Below are 23,952 nucleotides of genomic sequence, written 5' to 3'. Positions count from 1 at the left end.
TCTTTCATACAGCGCATTGGCGGGTGGAGGTCTAATCGGTATCGCAGTTATGTTCGGCCTTAAGTTGAGAGGGGGGTTTGGTTGGTGGTGTACATGGGGTCGAATAAACATTTGAGGGGGTTGGCGTTAAATTTATGCTGTAAGTATGCTTTTCCTGTTAGTGTCATTTTGTGTTTCAGGTGCGGAACCGCTGCTTGTCTGGATTTTTGGTCACTCCTTTGTTTATTGGGGAGCATTGCAAGCCAATGTCAGGAACGAAGGCAGACAGTTGAGGATTCCCAGGACTGTGGCAGTGGTGCGGTGGCTCGGTTTTAGGGGCCTGGTGTGGCGTCGGGTGTTGCCGGAGATCCACGAGTGAGTCCGGTTGGACCGGGCACCAGATATTCACATTATTCATGCTGGGGGTAACGATCTGGCTGTTCGACCCTTTCGGGAGTTGATCAAGGACATTAAGCAAGATTGCTTACGGTTGTGGTTGATGTATCGGGGGATCACGATTGTGTGGTCTGAGATTGTGCCACGCAGGCGTTGGCGGTCTATGAGATCATTGGAGAAGGTCAATCGGGCCAAGATTAAGGTTAACAGAGCGGTGTCTGCTTTTATAGTTAGAAATGGGGGTGTGGCCGTGCGGCATTTCGATTTGGAAAAGGGTGAGGGCGATTTTTGGTTGGCGGACGGGATCCATTTAAATGCAGTGGGTTCCGATATTTGGGCCCTCGCCCTTCAGGAGGGTATAGAGAAGGCCGTTGCATGGCGGGTTGTGGGGGTCTCGGGTCATTGAGGTGTTCAAGGCCCCCTCGTTGTGGCGTTTTTGGAGGAGGGGGGAGTCCTTGAGTCTGTGGAAATTGGTTTTGGAGACTTGGTGTGTAGGGTCTCCTTCGTTAAAAGGTATGCTGGTCGTGATCTGGTGAAAGGTGGATGTGGAGTTTTCCGTCGGAAGAGGGCGGATCTCCAAGTAGTTTGTGGACAATATCTATTGGTGTGCTGGTGCTCCCGAGCCTGTGGGGTAACGGCTGGGAGCAAATGGACGGGGTTTGTTCACAATATTTTGGACTACTTCACCATGATCTTGTGGCTTCAAGGACTTCTCCTTCCAGTGTTAAAGTCATTGTACTTATGTTATTTATGATACAGTGTTTACTGTTTGTTTTGTTGATATAATAAAAGGCTGCTGTGGCCATAAAAATTCCAAAGAAAATACCGGTGTCTGTGTATTAGTTGGCGCCGGGGAGGTGGTGGGGGTTTTTTTTCATGGTCACGCAGGGGTATCGGGGGAAGTCAAGACGCTTGATCTCCCCACGAGGTAAACACTTGACAATACCAAAGTCATACACAGACATAGGAAAAACAGGAAACAAAGTCACATGCTCTCCCTGTGTGAGCCTCTGGGAGGTTTTTTTTTTGTTCTAACTTTATGAACAACATACAAATCCAGCAACCAAACACCCATAGACAGGAATGGAGTTGTTGCACCAAACCTATTCCAACACCCCTACTCAACAACTACTTATCCTGTTAGTCCTATTGTGGTTCTGAAGTCCTCAAACTTGGCTCTTGATAATGGCTTTGTCATACCATCAGCTATCATCTTGTCAGACTCTCCATAAACAAACTCGAGTACACCACGTTCCACTAAGTCACGTAAGTGGTGATGTTTTACATCAATGTGCTTAGTCCTTGCACTAATCTTCTCACTGCTGGCAAGTTTAATGCATCCTTGGTTGTCCTCATAGATAACTGTTGGTTGAGCTAATGGCTTGCTGAAATCTTCCAAAAGTTGTTTCAACCAAATTACTTCTTGACTTACATAAGCAGCAGATATATTCTGCTTCTGAAGAAGGTAATGCGACTGACACTTGTTTTCTGCTGGACCAAGAAATTGAATTTTCTCCTAACTTGAACAAGTAACCATTTGTTGATTTCTGATCTCTTGAATCTCCAGCCCAATCTGCATCCACATAACCTCTGAGAGTGAGATCTCCTGATGCAGATGCTGTGGAGTCGGAGTCGGAGTCGTGGAGTCGGAGTCGGAGTCGGTGCTCATTTTGGTGGAGTCGGAGTCGGAGTTGGAGTCGGTATAAAATGGACCGACTCCGACTCCTAAAATATATAATAAATTGGGTACAGTAATTCAATGCAGGATGTGCTGAATATTTTTTCATAGGAATTTGGGAAAGTTATGAAATGTCCTATAAATGGCTGTTCTATTCCTAATCTAAGGCTACATTCACACACAGCGTTTTTCCTGTGTTTTTTGAGGATACTTTTTTCAGCTGCAAAAGCTGATCATCTTTTTAAAAAACCGCATCACCTGAAAGGTTTTTGAGCTCATAGATAATGTTTTCAATAGCAAAAGCAGATTAGAAATCTGCTCTATCTATCCATTTATCCATATCTGTCTATCCATATCGTATCTGTACCAAAAAGAATGAAAACCGGGTAGTACACCAATATATATTCTGTTCTAACTAAATATCTTGATTATGGGATCATAAAAATGATTAAATGTCTGAGGTTCACATTGTACTACAATAAATTTTTCACTTAAATATAAGCAATATGTGTGGGAGTCGGAGTCGGAGAGTCGGAGTCGGAGTTGGAGTCGGTGTAAGGGAAATTGAGGAGTCGGAGTCGGAGTCGCAGGTTTGGCTTACCGACTCCACAGCCCTGGATTTAGCCTTTGAGTTTCTTTAAGATATTGAAAAATTCTCTTAAGCCTCTTTCACACGTCCGTTTTTTTAGATATCCGTGTCCGTGTGTGTACTACGTGTGGCACACGTGTGGCAACCGTGTGCCACATGTGTGTCACATCAGTACCACATGGACAGCTGCCGGGGAAGAAGCGCTACAGTAAGCGTTGTTCCCCGGCGGCAGGTGCTGAAGCCGGCTGTCATCATTCGCCCACGCTCTGCCAGCGAGCAGAAGAGAATGATGAGCGCTATATTAAAGTCCGAATTACAGCAGGTGGGGGCTGTGGAATACCCCTATCATCTGCACCTACTGTCACTGTTATTAGCAGCAGAAGGTGTGGGATGATGGGGGTAAGAGTCCCAAAAGCCCCCACCTTCTGTCGTGCGGACTTTAATATAAAGCTCATCATTCTCCTTTGCTCGCTGACAGAGCAGGGGAGAATGAGAGCCATTTTCGGCACCTGCCGCCAGGGAAGAGCGCTTACTGTAGGACAGTAAGGACATCAATGTGTGTTCTCCATGTGCATGTGAGCGGGACGTTTTGCTGTCCGTGCTGACAGCAAAAAAAGGACATGTCAGCGTGTTTTGCCCATGGACACACTGTCTGCGGAAACACACTGACATGTGCACAGAGAATGGGGTCTACACGAGTACGTGTCTCCGGTACGTTTGAAAACTGTCATCACACATACCGGAGACACAGACGTGTGAAAGAGGCCTTAATTGCATTCCAGTCTCTTTGGCGTGGCTACACGTCGGCAGAGAATTTCAACTTTGACTGTGATATCCGGACGAGTTGTGGTTGCTATGTACAGAAGTGCCCCCACTGCTTGTCTGTAACTCTCATTGTTGGGTAACAGATCTTCTTCTTCAAACTTTAAGTAGGACGGATCCATTGGTGTTGACGCACGTTTGGCTTCTGACATTCCAAACTGGGTTAGTATTGCGGAAATTTTAGAACTTTGGTTGAGAAGACAACTACCATTTTCCTTTCTCTGGAGTCATTACTGCTGCTTAGGCCTCTTTCACACTTCAGTTTTTTGCATCAGTCAAGATCCACCAAAAGGACGGACGGCGGATCCGTTTTATTACTGATGACAACGGATGTCACCCGTCCGTTTTTTGTGACAGATACGACAAATGAAGAATTTTAAAGGAATCGCGGCCTTGAAAAGGAGAGAGAGAGAGAGAGAATTTTTTTTTCTGTCCGGCACCCAGAAAGAAATTCGGGTTAAATGAGTGTCTGGAGGATCCGCCACAGAAAAAAACGTTGCAAGCTCCGTTTTGAAATCCTTGAGGATGGTAACGGACAGGAACTTTTGGCGGATCCGCAAAAAAAACGGATGCAACGGACGGCAATCCGTCACAATCCGCCAATAATGGAAGTCTATGGGGAAAAAAACGGATCCTCAAAAAAAAATTGCGGATCCGTTTTTTTCAAAACCTGGCGGATTGTGACTGATTGTAAAAAACGGAAGTGTGAAAGAGGCCTTACAGGCTGCGTTTTCCTCTTGAATTCATCCACAAGTTTGCCTTTAATATGCTCTAGTGTCAGCTCATCATTTGGCTGTGCATCTAGTGCAGTATTGAGTGTGTCATTACTTTCTGAAAGGCCACTTAATAGAAGTGCAGCAACATTAAAATCTTTAATTTCTTCTCCAATACCCCTGAGAGGCTCCACAATCTCTAGGGTATTTCTTATATAGTCCTGCATATTCTGTCCATCACTTAGCTTAGATTGATACAGCTTTCTCATCAGATAAAGCTTATTGCTGAGATTTGATCTTTCATGCACTTTCTGTAACTCATCCCACATCTCCTTTGCAGTTGCACACTTGCATATACTGTATGCACAATCTGATTATCATCTACATTGAGGGAAATCATGCTTTGTGCTTTCTGATCCTTCTCTAGCCAATCATCTGGTAATGGATGAGGCACTCTGGGCCCATAACCTGTTGGTAGCGGATAATTCAGGATACTCTCCAAGCATGTGACAACAGAGCTTCTTTATTCAGGAAAAAACAGGAACGATATATGATAAGCTTAATAGATCAGAATAAATCATTTGTGTGTCTCTATGCAGTATCTACAGCAGGCTGTTTCTCTCATATACAGACACAGGAAAAACAGGAAACACAGTCACATGCTCTCCCTGTGTGAGCCTCTGGGAGGTTTTTTTGTTCTAACTTTATGAACAGCATACAAATCCAGCAATCAAACACCCATAGACAGGAATGGAGTTGTTGCACCAAACATATTCCAACACTTGTGCACAACAAGCAGTCAGGATTCTCTAGCGTCGGCTGCGAGAGCGGGTATTCTTGTAATCACAAGTATGTAATTTGCATAAATGTGTCACATGCCAACTAGACTTGCCCAGCCTCTCTCAATACAAGTGAAATAAGGCCGTGTATGTCTACTCAGAATGTGGCAGGAAGTATGCAAATCGCATACTTGATGTCATTCATCTGTAGCTGCATAGAATGACTGCAGACTTTTATCAAAAGTCCGGACAATCCCTTAATAGAGGTTGGCAACTTAGGATCTAAATCATTAACCAGGTTTGTAACTTTGTCTGCCTAATTTCATTTTAGTTTTGCCATAAATGTAATTACAGTATATACAGTACTTTTCAGTTGTCCAATGTTCAGTAAATTAAGAGATTTGTGGTCTCTTGATTCACTGAGCATGTCTGTCATGGGTTTAACGAGACAGAGAGGGGCAAGAAAACCTTGTGATGCCAATTGGGTTGACTAATGCACCTGCCGTCTTTCAAACACTTTGTTAATGACATTTTTAGTCACCTGGCAGATAGGTTTGTTGTGCTCTACCTTGATGACATTTTGATTTATTAGCCTTACCTCCAGCCACAGCAAGTACATGTCAGGCAGGTCCTTCAGATACCCAGAGATAATAAATTATTTGTGAAAGCAGAGAAATGAATGTTCCAAGCTGAAGAAATCCCTTTTCTGGGTTATTTTTTTATCATCCACCAGTTTTCGCATGGATCTGGCAAAAGTCTAGGCGGTACTGGATTGCGATCATCCTGAAAATCTAAATGCCTTACAAAGGTTATTGGGTTTCACCAACTACTACCAAAAGTTCATCAAAAATTTTCGGTAGTGGTCAAACCTCTGACGGATATGACCAGGAAAGAGACAGACTTTTCCAAATGGTGCAGTCTGACCTAGGACAAGCTGTTTTGCAACTGCGTCAATCCTTACAGCCTGACATCACTCAGCCATTTATTGCATAAGTTGATGCGTCTGAAGTGGTGACTGAATTATCGCAGGGTGCATCCTCTAGTAAATGGCGTCGATATGCAAACTTTCCTAAGAAGCTGTCGTCTGCTGAGAAAAACTATGACATTAGTAACAGGGAACTCTGGGAAATTAAGTGGGCTTTTGAAGAGTGGTGTCATTTTTTGGAAGGAGCAGTTCATCCTGTCATAGTAATCACTGATAATACAAATCTATATCTATATATATATATATATATATATAAAGTTGAATGTATGTATGTGTGTGTGTTTGTGTGTGTATGTAACATGCCACACCCACTGCACATAGCCCCGCCCACTGGTGGCTGGAAGGAGAGCGGGGTTGCAGAGGGAAAGTGCAGGACACGGGTGGACAGCAAAGCTGCGAGGGAGAGAGCGGGACACGGATGGAGAGTTGGGCTGGGGAGGGATAGAGTGAGACGACGTGTGGAGAGTGGGGCTGTGGAGGGAGAGAGCGGGGCTGCGGAGGGATAGAATGGGACGGTGCTTGGAGAGCAGGGCTGCAGAGAGAGAGAGCAGAACGGCGGGTGGAGAGCAGGGCTGCGGAAGGAGAGAGCATGATGATGGATGGAGAGAGGGGCTGTTAAGGGAGAGAGCGGGTCACGGGTGGAGAGCCGGTCTGCTGAGGGAGAGAGCAGGACGGCCAGTGGAGACAAGGGCTGCTGAGGGAGAGAGTGGGAAGGCGAGTGGAGAGCGGGGCTGTGGAGGGAGAACGCAGGACGGCCAGTGGTGACAGGGGCTGCTGAGGCAGAGAGCAGGGCTGTAGAAGGAGAATGCGGGACGGCGATTGGAAAGTGGGGCTGTGGGAGGAGAGCGCGTGATGCTGGATAGAGAGCTGGGCTGCGGAGTTAGACAGTGGGTCTGCTGAGCAAAAGCGGGGTTGCTGAGGGACAGAGCGGGACGGCCAGTGGAGTCAGGGGCTGCGGATTTAGAGAGTGGGACGGTGGATGGAGAGCTGGGCTTCGGAGGGAGAGTGGGACGGCGAGTGGAGAGCAGGGCTGCGTAGGGAGATGTCAGGACTCTGAATATTTTTGGTTACCTTTTGGGCATGCCTCCCCTTTTCCAAGATGGCGTCTTTTGTTTCATGTGCCCCTTGTCTTCCTGCCTTATAACTGCACCCCATACTCTAGTCTGTGCTAGAATATTCTGCCTGTGCTCTGTTCCTGGTCGATTCCTGGCTGCTCCTGCAAACCTGTGTGAATATCCTGCTCCTCGCTCTCTGGGGTCCTGCTGTATTCATCTGTGCCAGTGTACTTCCTGCTCCTGACTGCTCGTGCTGCTTCCTCGATGCAGCTGACCTTCACCTGCAATTGCTAAACATGTAAGCTGGTAGCAGCTCAGGTTCTGCCTTCATTTAGTTAGCTGCAAAACTCAGGACTGCTCTGCTTAATCTGAGACTTCTATCCAGGCCTCCCTGGATAATCTAACACCTTGTTTGGACTTGCTTATCCGTCCATGGACTAGACACAAACTTATTTGTTTCCAGCATTCTCAAGTAGAATCATAGAATCATAGAATCGTAGAGTTGGAAGAGACCTCCTGGGCCATCTAGTCCAACCCCCTGCTCAAAGCAGGATTCGCTAAATCATCCCAGACAGATATCTGTCCAGCCTCTGTTTGAAGACTTCTATTGAAGGAGAACTCACCACCTCTCGTGGCAGCCTGTTCCACTCATTGATCACTCTAACTGTCAAAAAGTTTTTTCTAATATCTAATCTGTGTCTCCTCTCATTCAGTTTCATCCCATTGCTTCTAGTCTTTCCTTGTGCAAATGAGAATAAAGATGATCCTTCTGCAATGTGACAGCCCTTGAGATATTTGTAGACAGTTATTAAGTCTCCTCTCAGTCTTCTCTTTTGCAAGCTAAACATTCCCAAATCCTGCAAGCTTTCCTCATAAGACAGGGTTTGCAGACCGGTCACCATTCTGGTTGCTCTTTTCTGAACTTGCTCCAGTTTGTTGATGTCTTTTTTTAAATGTGGCACCCAAAACTGGACACAGTATTCCAGATGAGGTCTGACCAAAGAGGAGTAGAGGGCAATAATGACTTCACGTGATCTAGACTGTTTGCTTCTGTTAATACATCCTAGAAGTACATCCTAGAAGCAAAGACTAAGCTTCACAGACTGTTTCGCTGATTGCATTTCTCTCTGAGGTTTCCAACAGACTTGTTAAGTTGTATTCAGTAGTTATTCTAAGTGTTATGGACTTGAGTTTTCTCTACACTTGTGTGAAGCACCATGTGTTTTCAATATAGACTTTTTCACCTACAAACTGTGTTCTGTATTGTCTTGTTCCACGCAAAGAGATTCCTGAGTCCTCCAGTATACTTATTACAGGAGAGAGCGGGACGGCAGTTAGTTACTATACCCAGGCAACGCCAGGCTCTTCAACTAGTCTGTTATATTTACAATCTGCTAAGAATCTGACACCTAGTCATGCAAGGTGGTCTTTATTCTTCGCAAGATTCAACTTTTTTGTTACGTATTGGCGGGGGACTAAAAATGTTAAGGTGGAGGCCTTATCCCGGTGCATTCCTGGGAGTGGAGATAATTGTGAATCTTTTCCTATACTACAGAAAGGAGTAGTTTTGCTGTATAAATTCTTACCTTGAGAAAGAGGTTGTAGAGGCTCAGGGGGATGCCCCTGCTGCCTGTCCTTTAGGTAAACTATTTGTACCTATGAATCTCCGACTTAAAGTTATGAGTGAACATCATGATTCGGTCTTAGCCATACACCATGGTAGTAAAGCCACCACAGATCTCTTTACCCGGAGTTTTTGGTGGTCTGAAGTGCATCAGGATGTTCGGGAGTATCTAGCTGCCTGTAGAGTGCGTGTTCTCAGACCCCTCATAATTGTCTTGTCTGTCTGGGTCTCTTCATCCATTGGTGACTCCCAGTACACCTCATTTATCAGTAAATTTAATTACTGACTTACCCGCATCTGCAGGTAATACAGTTATTTTGGTGGTAGTGAACTTGTAAATTGTGAGATTACATGGGATTCTTACCAATATTGCTTCTAACTGGGGGGGGGCAATATATTTTCAAATTTTGGGGATCCGTCTGTCGTCTTCCTCTGCCTTTCACCCATGGTCTAATGGGCAGACTGAAAGCATTAACTAGAATCTTGAGACTTATTTTAGGTGTTTAGTGTCTGAGAATCAGGAGGCTTGGGTTTCTTACTTACTTCTAGCTGAATTTGCAGTGAATAACGGTTGTCATGAGTCTACTGGTAAGTTCCCGTTCTTTGGGGCATATGGGATTCATCCTCAGTCCAGCTCTTTTAATAGAAATCATTCCTGGGGAATACCTAAAGAGGAAGGGTTTTTATCATCTTTTATGTCTATGTGGCAAGGGGTTCTTAATAATTTGAAGAATATGGGGTAAAAATATAAGAGTGTGGCTGATTGGAGACTTTTGGTGGGTCCAGACCTCTGTGTTGGTGATTTGGGGTGGTTGTCCTCGAATAACATTAATTTAAAGGTCCCTTCTTGGAAACTGGGTCTCAGGCTCATTGGTCCTTATAAGATTGTGGCCGTTGTCAATCCTGTAGCATTTGCTTTGCTTTTCCACCTACCTTAGGATTCATAATGTGTTTCACAGGTCTTTGCTCAAAAATACGTTGCGTCCCATCACCATCACTAACATCTCTGGTCATTGTTGATGGGAATTTGTAGTTTGAGATAACTAAGATGGTGGATACTCCCTTGGTTAATCGGTCTCTTCAGTATGTGGTACACTGGAAAGGTTACAGTCCTGAAGAGAGGATGTGAGTACCAGCATCTGATGTCCATGTGGTCAGGTTTTTCTAGTCCTTAAATGTGGCACACCCTGATAAACCTGGCCTTAAGGTTCCGAAGGTCCCTCCTAGAAGGGAGGGTACTGTCACGGGTTTACTGTGACAGAGAGGGATCAGAAGACCACAATGTCTGATTTCATGTACTCCTGCACTGGAAGTTGTTATAACCGTAAAGGGCGGATTGGATCAACTCCATACTAAGGCCTGTAGCTTTATAATAAGATGTCATAAAAGCTCCTGTAGGTGTAATGTGGAGGGATCTAATACTTTTCTCCATATACTGTATGAAAATAAGACGTTTCTTACCGCTATTACATAGTCTGCAGTGGTACAAATACTCACGTGTAACATTCAAAGTCTCCATTGCTAATGGCTTCTATTAGCTGCTCTGTTACTTTAATAATCTCCTGCTTCCTTACTGTAAGCATAAGAAAAGTGAGTGTTAATCCAAGAATATTAAGGATGATCAATATAGTAATAGTGTAGAAGACTATGCCTCAGTCCAAAAAGATATCTTAGGAAAATAAGCGAACATGGAATAGAGCTTTCCCTATCGTCCAGGTACTAATATGAGAAATTATGGTCCATGTTTGAGCTATAGAAGGTGCAAAAGTAGCAGTACCCACACTTGTACTTGAGTGCCTTAGGGGATATTTCATATTCCAGCCCTGATCAAAAACCCACTCTAGTAAGATGTGCCAATTTCATGAACAGATGCATGCCTTTTAATGGTTTTGGCGCATTCTTAATCTGAAATCTGAGGCACTTGTGAGCTGGAGTAGATTTCTTCTTTTCTGTGACAGACTAGGTTATGCCACCTCCTGCTAAGCTTCACCCTCTTCTATTTTAGAAAAGTGGGGTGACATATGAGTCCCACGAAACGCAAATCTGTGCCAACAGAAAACGCTGCTATTTTCATAAATTATTTTCTGCCATAAAAGTCTTGATGAATTCCTCCCAAAATATCAGATTGACATATGCTAGGAAGGTGGGACGAAGTAATCAGAGGTGGTTAAGAGGATTCGTACCCACTAACCAAAGGAAGGATGAGGAGCAAGAGCTGTAAGATGGAGCGCCATTTCTTAGGTGCTGTATGAGCAGAAAGTTCCATTCTTAATTGAATCTTAAAAGATTCATTAATCCTTTCTTAAAAGACCCTGTGTTCATAGGCAGAAGTCATGAGTTACCTTTCACAGCTGGAGTCAAGGACTTGGGCAGGAGCAAAGCTATAGTGGGTGGAGAGGTGGCAGTTGCCCGAGGAGGTCCAAAAGCCCTTCTGCTCAATATGCATTATAAATGGCACATATCATAAGACAATGTTTCAGATTTTGTTCTGGGCTCTGAAGATTCAAGTTCTGGTCCTGGTCTTGGATTTTCCACTCATAATGCTTAGAGATAGATTGGTGAGTATAAGTTGTGAAACATTGATCAGTAAGGTCCCATCGTTCAGGCCTGAAGTAGTCACACCAGGGACTGGTGCAGGAGGGGACTCAAGAGGCTTCTCCACCACAAAAGCAGCCACCAGTACAATGATTGGAACATGGCTCTGGGTGGGGTTTGTAGAGGGTAGGGGTACACTGGTGAAGAGAATGCAATAGGGCACAAGAGCTGGGTGATAGAAAAGGAAGGGCATATAATTTTAGGAATATCAGTCTAACTTAGATCAGTTAAGCCATGAGAAACCTGTCTCCAAGTATTCACGGATTCATCCCCCTGACCTACCTTTGGTATCTTCATCTTCGATAGTAGTGTTTGTGCTTTCTGAAGATTCCTGTATGAAACGAGAAGGAGGTAGAATTGGGTTATTACATCATAAAACACATGACAGTTGTTTTGGGCACCAGTAACGCACCCTTTCCAGAAGACGTTCTTGTCTTTTCCAGAAGCCGTGTTGAAATACCTCTGTATTTTATTTATTGACCATTAGAGGTCACCATTCAACCAGGAAAAAGAAAATTTTAGTAGCGTATATTTGAATGTATTTCTAATGTTTTGTAGTGCCAGCACCTCAGGAGAGCTTGGTTGTCCTTGCTTATCTGAGAACATAAAATCCCAACCCCATCCGGTGCAGTCCTCGTTATTCATTTCTCCCACATATCCCAATACCAGCTGCACCAACTGACTGCGCACAGAGCTGTGACTACAAACACAGCTGCTCATTCCTCTGTGAGCCCCAAATTGTAGACTGACATCGTCCTCTGCTGGGCAAAAAGGCACAGGACAATTAGTCAAAACGTTCCCTTCATATTTGCCCACTACCTTGTTTTGCTTAGCAAAGACCATGTACGGTAAAATCGGTCAGAGGAGCAAAAAAAAAAAACAGCGATCGCTCATACTGGCATAGTGCATCTGCTGTAACAATGGGTATATGCTAAAAGATCCTATTATTCTGTCCCATTTCTATGAGATACCTTAAAGGCAAAATTAGGAAACAGTATCCACCTCCAAACAGCTTCTTATTTGCAATAACCAAGTTGGTTCTGCTAGGGCTATGTCCTGCCTATGCAGACCATTCATGGAGAACTGAGTAATAATTCATATGCAGAGAAGTATGCAACACTTGATATAACCCTTGCATAGTTGCCAACAGTTATGGAGACATTTAAACCTCCCAACCCATCTGCATTCTCCTGGAAACACCTCACCACTGTCAGGTCCACCCCTGTTTCTCCCCAGAATGCCCACTTTTGGACTCGGTTTACATAAAAATGTCTCTTTACTTCTAAAACTGGCTGCTAAAACCTGGTTTACAGGATCAGTAGTCAAAAATCAACTCCTTTCGGTCCACCAGTTTTTGGTAATCTGAGATATTTGGCAACTAGGCCCAAGAAGACCATGGTTGGAGTATCCTTCAACTAGACAAGGCCCTGAGACTTTTGGGTTCTGTATATATAGAGGGTGGCCCTCAGAATCATTTTCTGTAGTGGACCCAAGGATCCACTGACTGCTCAGGCCTGTGACGGGTTGACTCCTATCATGATTTAGTCAGGGGCTTCCATCTGAATATAGAAAAAAGGGATCCAAACATGCCTCCGACTGAGAAATTGACTTTAACTAAGCAAACAGAGTACACAACATAAACCTTCATTTGACTCTCTCTCCGACATTGTCTGTATAGTAGACTACCCAATATTGCGAGATAGTCATGAATGCGGGAATAAAGGCAGTCTGAACACAGCCTAATTCACCTGATATCTTTGACATCTGATCCAGTAGTTAGGATCCAGGATTTAGCAACTGTTTTTAGAAGATAGAGACATATTTTTAGTCACATGGTCAGGCTGAATAATCCCACTCTCTCCTCTTTTTCCTCATGTTTCATAGAAGCCATAATAAAGGAGCCATATTACAAATTATCAAACGTAGCTGTTTGACTGTGTTTCTTTATAAACTATTCTGAAATATCAGATTTCTCTGATGACTTAGATGTTGTATGGAAGTCTCATTAGATATATGTGGCGCCCCTGAGGGTTTGGTCGCCACAGAGGTACTGCACTTCCTCCTGAGGTGTGGTGCCTCACTCCTCAGGTAAGATGGTAGCACCTGACCAGACTCCAGCACCTGCACCCAGCACGGACACCTTAGAACAGCAGAGCACCCTTTATGGCAGCTGCTTTGGTTCATGAAGGGTGCTGGGAGGCGGGTGGAGCTTAGATTGCACTGTAGAGGGGAAAGCTGACAGGAAGTTAGGTCAGTCCCCTAGAGGGGGAAGCAGAGAAAGGACATAGATGCAGCAGCCTCCTGTGAGCTGGAGCTGCTGGAAAGGAAAGAGAGAATGAGAAACCTCAGTTCTTCAGAAGAAAGATAGAAAAGGAAGGAATGTGAGAAGAGAGCTGGGGACTAGGGCTAGAGCAGAGCCCTTCCCTAAGTTTAATGCGCCAAAGGTCGGGCGCCGGTATCCGAGGCTGTGTGTGATACTAATGATCCTACAGCAGAAACCAGAGGAATATAAGTTGTGACCACTTTATTCCCACCTAAGACTCGATGACATAGCAGCAACGTGTGTGAGACGGGACATGATTGTAAGGAGTCCGCGAAGTAGGCTACAGCTGCCTGTCATGCGAGTGGAGTTCTAAGTAACAGCAAGAAAGAGGAACTTGAGTGTAATTCATAGCTACAAGTACTTCAGATTAGCACTAGTAAGGAGATATTCAGAAGAGGCACATTTGGAAGCGAGTGCTGGAAGGGAGTTGGCTGAGCCCCTCACCTGAAGACCACGGCACTGAAGCAGGCACGTGCCTATGCCAGAAGCGTGAGTAAAGCTTTGGAACTGCATTCAACTGTGTCATTGCCTTCTTCCTGTGCCAACCCCTTCAGCACTGCTACATCTCTGTGCCTAACACTACACCATCTACCTCAATATCTACTACCGCTGCCCTGGGACTACAGCTCATAGGTAGACCACAACTATGAGAGTCAAAATGAGAAAACAAATGCAGAAAATCACCTTATCTGATTTGGTAAGATTTTGCAAGTTATGGTGGAAATAAGTATTTGGTCACCTAAAAAACTTGCAAGATTTCTGGCTCTCACAGACCTGTAACTTCTTCTTTAAGAGACTCCTCTGTCCTCCACTCATTACCTGTAGTAATGGCACCTGTTTGAACTTGTTATATAAAATATATACAGTAAATATAAAAGACACCTGTCCACAACCTCAAACAGTCACACTCCAAACTCCACTATGGTGTAAACCAAAGAGCTATCGAAGCACACCAGAAACAAAATTGCAGCCCTGCACCAGGCTGGGATGACTGAATCTGCAATACGCAAGCAGCTTGGTGTGATGAAATCAAATGTGGGAGCAATAATAAGAAAATGGAAGACATACAAGATCACTGATAATCTCCCTCGATCTGGGGCTCCACGCAAGATCTCACCCCATGGGGTCAAAATGATCACAAGAACGGTGAGCAAAAATCCCAGAATCACACGGGGGGACTTAGTGAATGACCTGCATAGAGCTGGGACCACCATAACAAAGGCTACCATCAGTAACACACTACGCCTCCAGGGACTCAGATCCTGCAGTGCCAGACGTGTCCCCCTGCTTAAGCCAGTACATGGCTGGGCCCGTCTGAAGTTTGCTAGAGAGCATTTGGATTATCCAAAAGAGTATTGGGAGAATGTCATATGATATGATGAAACCAAAGTAGAACTATTCGGTAGAAACAAAACTCGCCATGTTTGGAGGAGACAGAATGCTGAGTTGCATCCAAAGAACACCATACCTACTGTGAAGCATGGGAGTGACAACATCATGCTTTGGGGCTGTTTCTCTGCAAAGGGACCAGGACAACTGATCCGTGTGCATGGAAGAATGAATGGGGCCTTGTATCATGAGATTTTGAGTGCAAACCTCCTTCCATCAGCAAGGGCATTGAAGATGAAATGTGGATGGGTCTTTCAGCATAATAATGATCCCAAGCACACCGCCAGGTCAACGAAGGAGTGGCTTCGTAAGAAGTATATGAAGGTCCTGGAGTGGCCTATCCAGTCTCCAGATCTCAACCCCATAGAAAACCTTTGGAGGGATTTGAAAGTCTGTGTTGCCCAGTGACAGGACCAAAACATCACTGCTCTAGAGGAGATCTGCATAGAGGAATGGGCCAACTTACCACCAACAGTGTGTGCCAACTTTGTGATGACTTAAAGAAAATGTTTGACCTCTGGTCATTGCCAACAAAGGATATATAACAAAATATTGAGGTGAACTTTTGTTAATGACCAAATACTTATTTTCCACCATAATTTGCAAAATAAATCTTGTCAAATCAGACAAGGTGATTTTCTGGATTTGTTTTCTCATTTTGACTCTCAGTGTTGTGGTCTACCTATGATGTCAATTACAGGCATCTCTCACCTTTTTAAGTGGGAGAACTTGCACAATTGTTGGCTGACTAACTACTTTTTAATCCTACTGTAGGTCATTAATAACAGAGAGGTAGGGGTCTGACATCTGGCCCCTCACAATTAGATATTTACAGTTGTGACGGAAGTATACAGCGTACAAAGCAGAGCTCCATATACAGTAGGGAAAAAAGTATTTAGTCAGCCACCAATTGTGCAAGTTCTCCCGTTTAAAAAGATGAGCGAGGCCTGTAATTGACATCAGAGGTAGACCACAACTATGAGAGTCAAAATGAGAAAACACCTGTGCTTTTCTGTGTTTTCAGTCTTTTATTGGTGTGAACACTGTCATACAGACTCTCGTTCACAGTGTGCATGGCCTATCTCTGGCACACCCTTAAAAATAAATGGAGTAGCAGTGAACATGATCTGATACTGCTCCATTCACACGGGGCTCATCTTGGGATCAATGGAGGTCCCAGTGGTCAGTTAGTCAGCGATTGGGAAGTTATCTCCTATCTCATGGATAGGGGAAATCTTCCAAACGTGAGTATAAGCTAGCCAGACATGGCATAGTCTTCCTGGGTGATATGATTATTGAGGAGATCATGAATGCTTGGCTTTGCACAAGACCTTCCGGATGCTGTGTACTGCTGCGTTTATTAGACAATTGTTCTATAAACAGGCCCATGGCTCATGGGACAGTGATTCAGGAAGGCATCTGCTTGTCTAAGACCTTATTATACCCATGCTATGAAGTACACTGTGCCAGTTTGAGCAGACCAAAAACCTTTGTCAGCTGGTTGACCTGGAAATACAATTACTCCTTGTTCAATATGACAAGGTATCAACTTTGAATCCACCCATTGTTGCAACCATGGACAATGGCTCAACCAAAGGGCCAAATGTTAAGTTCAGATCCCTCAGCTAATAAGAAAAGTAAAGCCAGTCCATTGCTCCTTTCTGGGACCCAGAGGAACCAGCACTGAATAAGACAAAACATAGACTCACCATCAACTGGACACTGGAACTGGACTTTCTTTTCTGGAAAAACAAGGAGAACAGATAGGAAGGAGAGTGAGACACACAGCCAGCAGCACAGTGACCACAGGGGAAAGCACAGAAGTCCACACAGTGACCACAAGCCGTAGCCGCACCACAAGAAGAAGCTCCGGATGGATGTAAAAAACACAAGGAACATTAAGGGGAACGATTAACAACACAGCCATGAAGAAGCCCAAAATGGAGTTGGGTAGGTGGAATGGTTTAGGGTGTCACTCATGCAGCACTGGTTTTGTTGGAATGTCAATTCTGGTCAGCAATCAAAGTGATCAATGATCCCTATGAACCACCAAACAACTTGTGCATATAATCTCCAGGATTTATGAGTTCATTGTCTCTGAGAACAAGACCTGTTGGGTGGTTTGGTAGGAGATCTCCACGTCCTGACATGTTGGTGAAGCATATAGAAGCAGAAGCACAATCAGAGGAGCAGAGTAGGGAGCACGGCGGGGAACATACATTAATAAGGCATCCTAACATTCAGCAGTATGTCAACACCTGCACAAAAAGTGAGTGACACAAGTAAGAAAAATACACGACCAAGGCTCAGGACAGATCACAGTGACCAAAATCTAACCAGAAAGAGAGAGGATGGAAGCAGCGAGCAGATAGTGGATGACTATAAGGGACACACACATTAATAATGGCATTGCTTGGAGTTTGGCTGGTGCACACTTGCTATCAAGCTCTTCATCATATAGGTAGTGCAAAGCATGCTGGGAGTCAATATATATTAGGCTAGTGGCATAGTAATTAAAGGATGTATAATTAAAAGGGTTCTTGTAGAGATCAATGTAGTTTGTAGTGCTTCAATGGCTAAACTACTGTCTCCATACTACTAATCTGCTACGTGACGTTGTAAATCAGCCAATAGGTGTCATTACGGCTGTTGACTGATCCTGTGATGGACTGCTTAGTATCATCCATTGCATATCACTGTTTATCTACCTGTTTATATTTTTGTTTAAAGGGACTCTATGTTCAAACCAAGCACGGGCGATCAGAGCATGCTTGATGTGTGCGCAGTGGTTTGGTCCACCTTCCCACTTTTTTTGATTTCGTCTACAATGATGATCAAAAGTTTGTGAACTCTCTAAATATTTCTGCATAAAATGTACCTAAAACTGTAACAGAGTTTCACTCAAGTCCTAAAAGTAGACAAGGAGAACAAAATGAAACAAATAAGTAAAAAATATTATTATTTGTCAATTTTTAAATTCAGAAAATGACCCGATATCACATGTCTGTGAGTGGCAAAAGTATGTGAACCTTTGCCTTCAGTATCAGGTGTGATCTCCTTGTGAAGCAATCATTGCATTTACCGTGAATGTTTCCGGTAATTGTTGGTTAGTCCTGCACATCAGCGTTGGAGTAATTTTAGCCCATTCCTCCCTGCAAAACAGATTCAACTCTAATACCTTTGTTTTCTGCCATGAACTACTCCCTTTACATGTTTCTACAACATTTCAAGTGTGCTTTCACACTTCGTTCAGGCCCCCGTTCTTTGGCCCCCGTTCTTTGGCCCCATCGGGTTTACCTCTGACCCCCCTGCAAAACGGGAGTCAGGTGTATTTGCCAAGGGACCCATAGACTATAATGTGCCGAAAGAAGAAACATGTGCTCTGTTGTTCATCACTTTTGGGCGTGTATGCCAGAAGTAGTAGACTGCCACCTGAATTTGCGCATATGCCTGAATTCTGCTTTGCTGGGGTTCAGACATAAACCCCGACAGGACCACTGAATGGATGGCAGAACGCAGTGTGAAAGCCCCCTAAATGATTAAAGGAAACCTATCATTAGAAAATTGCTTATTAAGCTAATTCCAGGTTCCTGCACATAGTTACGTGATCATTATAGTGATGCTTGTAGCTAAACTATGTGAGTAGTGGTTTTGCTATAATCATCAAGCAAAAATTTGCTTCCATTAGTAGAAAACCGTTACCCTGAGTTATTGGGCTGGTACGGAAATTTGACTGAGTCACAGCTTGAAGAAACGTCCTTTACCCTTAATTGACTGCTCCAACTAGGTGACATCAGCACTAACGTCTTTAAAATACAGCACAGACACTTGCATGGTCCGGACATAGAAACCCTCTGTGTTACGCAGTGAGCCTCGTGAGCCTGAGGTTTAAGCACTTTAGCTCATTGCGCACTGATGTTTGCTTACACTCCTGTCATGCACATCATTGTTGCTCAGTATCCTCCTATTCTTCCTGTCCTCTACATCATGAACAATTATATCAGCTAATTTGAGAGAGACCTTTAGTCACTTAGATGTTAACTTGAGTTCCTTTGTAACCTCACAAACTATTATACACCTTGCTCTTTGAGTGTTTTTTATTGGTCGACAATTCTTGGGAAGTGTACTAATGGCCTTGAATTTCCTCCATTTGTCTGTATATTTGTTTAGTCAAACTCTTTAAGCCCCCTTCTCACATAGTGAAATCACTGTTGTGTCGCCAATTTTGTGACGCAACAGCGATCTCGCCTACGATCTCGCTACGTGTGACACATAGCGGCGATCGGGCCCCTGCTGCGATGTCGCTGATCGTGCTCGAATGTCCTGGGCCATTTTTTGATTGCTGATGTCCCGCTGGCCAGGATGAATCACTGAGTTTAACAGGGATAACGACGAACGACCTCAATACTGCAGGTCTGAGAAACAGGGTCCTAACGACCGTTGTATTGTTCCGTATCGTTGCTGGGTCGCTGTTGAGAGCTGACTGTTTGACATCTCACCAGCGACCTCGTAGCGACGCACCAGCGATCCCTACCAGGTCGCACCGTTGTCGGGATCACTGGTGCGTCGCCAAGTGTGACGGTACCCTTAGATATGGTTTTGAAACCTTTTCCAACCTGAGAGGCAGCAACAACTCTTCTTCTGAGGTCCTGAAGAATCTCAGTTGTTTGTGCCATGATACCACTTCCACAAACAGGTTGCAAAGAACCAGACTTTGATAGATCCTATTCTTTAGATAAAACAGGTCGCCCACTCACACCTGATTGTCATCTCATTGATTGAAAACACCAAACTCTAATTTCAGCTTAAAATTATATACTAATCCTAAAGGTTCACATACTTTTGCCAGTCACAAATGTGATATTGGATCAATTTCCTTATTTAAGAAATGACAATGTCCAAAATTCTTTACTCAACAATGTTTTTCTTGTTGTTCTCTTAACTACTTTTATGACTTTTATGAAAAGCTAAGGTAGTTTTAAGTCAAACTTGTGCAGAAATATGGAAAATTCTGAAGCCAAAACTTTCAAGCACTTTTGTACTGTCTCTTCCTTGATTAGCAACTGTGGCTTTACAGGAGCCAAAAGAGGCTATGACCACCCCCACTAACTATCAATTATTGCATTTTATGGAGTTTGGTTTCAAGCTACAATGGGGAATATAAGTATTTGATACACTGCCAACTTTGCAAGTTTTCCCACCTACAAAGAATGGAGAGGTCTGTAATTTTTATCGTAGGTACACTTCAACTGTGAGAGACAGAATCTAAAAATAAAAAGCAGAAAATTAAATTGCATGATTTTTAGATGAGTAAAACCCAAGAACACCGTCCCAACCATGAAGCATGGTGGGGAAACATCATACATTGGAGGTGCTTTTCTGCTAAGGAAACAAAATGACTGCATCGTATTGAGGGAGGATGTATTGGCTATTGGGGTCATGAATCATTAGATTTTTGCCAACAACCTACTTCCCTCATTAAGAGCACTGAAGATGGGTTGTGGCTGGGTCTTCCAGCATGACAATGAACCGAAACACACAGACAGGACAACTGAGAAATGGTTCCGTAATAAGCATTTCAAGGTCCTGGAGTGGCCTAGCCAGTCTCTAGACCTGAACCCAATAGAAAATCTTTGGAGAGATCTGAAACTCAATATTGCCCAGCGACAGCCCCGAAACCTGAAAGATCTGGAGAAGATATGTATGGAGGAGTGGGCCAAAATACCTGCTGCAGTGTGTGCAAACTTGGTCAAGAACTTCAGGAAACGTCTGACCTCTGTAATTGCAAACAAAGTTTTCTGTACCAAATATTAAGCTCTGTTTTTCTATTGTATCAAATTAAGTTATTTTGTGCAATAAAATGCATATTAATTATTTAAAAATCAATTTAATGGATTTTTTTTTTATTCTCTCTCTCCCAGTTGAAGTGTACCTATGATAAAAATGACAGACCTCTCGATTCTTTGTAGGTGGGAAAACTTGCAAAATCGGCAGTGTATCAAATACTTATTTCCCCCCCCCCCACTGTATATGGTGCTAAAGTCTCTTAAACTAGTTTGTTGTCGATTCCCTTGCTGTAGGAATACTGTATATGTAGTGCATTAAAGCAGCAAATGGAGAAGTGTGCAGTGCAGGAAGCCAGCAGATGGAGCAGACAGCATGTCATACGGTGTGCAGTGCAGGGAATCGGCAGGTGGGACAGTGTGCAGCAGGAGCGCAGCTGATGACAGGAAACATCGTGGGTCCCTTTTTTTGGTCACCTGTCCTTAAAATGATAAAAATCAACAGGTGTTCATAACCAAAACCCCTTCACGAAGACCACAAATGATCCCCAGTGATGGCGCCCTTTGGAGCTACTTATTTGATATTTCAAGGAGATGATTACAGGGGATCTGTCAGGGCCCTATGTAAAAGCAGCACAGGGAGATGCTGAATTCAGGGATATATAGTTTTTCATCATCTATGTTAGTATTTTACACCTAAAACTGTTTAAATGCTGGAATCAGAAAGATTGTGAGTCCTACTTCCCCACCCCACACACTGCACAGAAATGTATACATGTAAAACGGCCAATCCTTGTGTGTGGGTGGGGAAAGCGGACTCACAGGCTTTCTCTTGGTAGCATTTAAATAGCATTTCACTTAAAAAGTACTGAAACAAATCACAGAAGACTATATATAACCAACCTCAGCTTCTTCTCTCTGTGTAGAGAGAAAGGCAGCTGTAACCGTGCCCCCAGGCAGTGACTGACAGCTCGCTCATACAGAGCCTGCTGTCAATCAGTGTCAGGGGCATGATTACAGTCGCCGATCTCTATACTCAGAGCAGTGACTGAACCCACTCCGGTGCCACCCCTGTGACTGAAACCTGAACGATGTTGAAAGGCAGGCTTGGACTGGCCCACAGGAGAATAGGAAAATCCTCCGGTGGGCCACCACCCTCTTATATGAGAAGTACTTAGCACAATATACTTGAAATATGTACAGACAAAGGCATCATCTCATTAATTTAACAATCTACCCAGTTCATTGTTGTATATATTTGCGATTGAAGATAATCTCACATTTGCATGTAGATGAAGTGGGGACCTGGAGTTTGTTACTTGTGGGCCCTTGATACCCCAGTCCAACACTGCCTGGAGGAATAAAGTTAATTTCCTCCCAGCTGCGGGTGTCGGGCAGGTTCAGAACACTATTAAGATTAAGCCCATATCTGTAGGTTAATAGCATTTGTTTACAAGCCAGGTTCTCCTTAAGTGGACTTAAAGGAATTGTCCATTTTTAATTTTTCTTTCTCTTGTTTTTCATATAGTGAAAATTGCATTGCTCTTTCAAACCTTATGGTCCCTATTAGTGATGAGCGAGTATACTCATTGCTCGGGTTTCCCCGAGCATGCTCAGGTGTCCTCCGAGTAATTTAGATTTAGCTTGTGTCGCCGCAGCTGCATGATTTGTGGCTGCTAGACATCCTGAATACATGTGGGGATTGCCTGTTTGTTAGGCAATCCCCTCATGCATTCAGGCTGTCTAACAGCCACAAATCATGCAGCTGTGGCGACAAAAAGTAAATCTCCGAGCACGCCAAAATACTCGGAAGACACCCGAGCAAGCTCGGGGAAACCCGAGTAACGAGTTACACTCGCTCATCACTAGACCCTATCATTCCTTGTTTTCTCGATAGTGATATAGGACAAGGCATCTTACGTAGATGAGATGTATCTTACAGGCCCTAAATATGTGCAATTGCAATTAAAATTATTCAACGTTCTTGGCGACTTAAGTTTATTAGCCACATTAACAAACTTTTTACTGTTTTAATCAACCAATTAATCAACAACACATCTGAAGACACTAAGAAATGGTTACTCCAAATTCCACAAAATGCCACTTTTAATGACTATTGCAGTCTCAGAATTTTTAGTAAAACACCATGATTAAATCATTGTCTTGCACAAACAAGGGAAAAGATTAAAAAAAGATACAAAGACTTGAATGTTCCTGGAGACACTATTGAAAGCATAGATCACACGATAAAAGTTAAAGGAAAATTGACTACACTACCTGGATGTGGCATAAACAGGAAACAGTCACTAGGTGCCTCAGATGCCTGAGCAGACAGGTGGTCAAAAACTCTCAAATGACTCCAAAAGACCTTCAGTAAGATTTTGTGGCAGCAGGCACAAAGGTTTCAGATTCCACAGTGGCACACACTAAACATTAGAGGTCTCTAAGCTTGAACTCCAAGACATACACAACTACTTACAAAAAACCTCAAATAAAGATTACACCAATATGCTGGAACTTTGCAAATCAATGGATCGGCGCTATGTCTGGAGTAGGAAAAATGAAGCATATGCTGAAAAGAACACCCTGCCTACAGTGAAGTGTGGCTGTGACCAGGTGACATCTACATTGAAGCATGATGGTGATTCAGTGATACCTACTGTGAAGAGTAATGGTTACAAAGTGGTGTCTCTGCGTAGCCTAGAGTGAAGTGCGGCAATGGCTCGGTGATGTTTACAGTGAAGCAAGGCTTTGCCTCAGTGAAGTCTAGAGTGAAACATGGTGGTGGCTCATTGATGCCTACAGTGAAGTATGACAGTGGCTCGTTGATGCCTACAGCAAAGCATGGCGGTGGCTTGATAATAACAACAGTGAAGTATTTTGGTGGCTCGGTGATGTTCTGGAACTGATATGCTTCTTCTGGCACTGAAAACCTGCAGCGTGTGGAGGGCAAAATGGACACAGTAAGGTTACCCTAGGAGGAAACATCACAGAACAATTATCCCAAGCATACATCCATGTCAACTGAGGCTTGGATAGATGGAGTCCTGGAAGATTCTGGAGTGGCATCACAGTCGACTGACTTGAACTCTATAGAAAATCTTTAGTGAAATTTAAAGAAGGGCACTACATCATGCAAATAGGAGTATATTAGTAAACTGGAGGCCATTGATTATGAGGAATAGGATAAGACAGCAGATCATAACAGCCAAACTCCTGAAGTCAGTATTTTTGTATTCAAC

At 43.7% G+C, this 23,952-nt stretch overlaps 1 protein-coding gene across 2 annotated transcripts in view; it reads right to left on the bottom strand.

Annotated features, from left to right (window-relative positions):
• Positions 1–23,952, bottom strand: part of CAMK2A (calcium/calmodulin dependent protein kinase II alpha) — a 281,034-nt gene that overhangs the window by 18,782 nt on the left and 238,300 nt on the right. The window contains exons 14-16 of one of the 2 annotated variants that reach the window (XM_073567989.1): positions 16,637–16,669; positions 11,498–11,546; positions 10,118–10,193 (exon numbers count right to left, since the gene is read on the bottom strand). In XM_073567989.1, the coding sequence (XP_073424090.1) occupies positions 10,118–10,193; positions 11,498–11,546; positions 16,637–16,669 (158 nt within the window). The remainder of the gene's footprint in view (positions 1–10,117; positions 10,194–11,497; positions 11,547–16,636; positions 16,670–23,952) is intronic. The other variant, XM_073567988.1, reaches the window with a different exon arrangement.

This window comes from Dendrobates tinctorius, unplaced genomic scaffold (genome assembly GCF_039654945.1).
Source record: "Dendrobates tinctorius isolate UK_male_01 unplaced genomic scaffold, ASM3965494v1 ptg000020l, whole genome shotgun sequence".
Lineage (NCBI taxonomy): Eukaryota > Metazoa > Chordata > Amphibia > Anura > Dendrobatidae > Dendrobates > Dendrobates tinctorius.
This window is presented reverse-complemented; position numbering and strand designations above follow the sequence as displayed.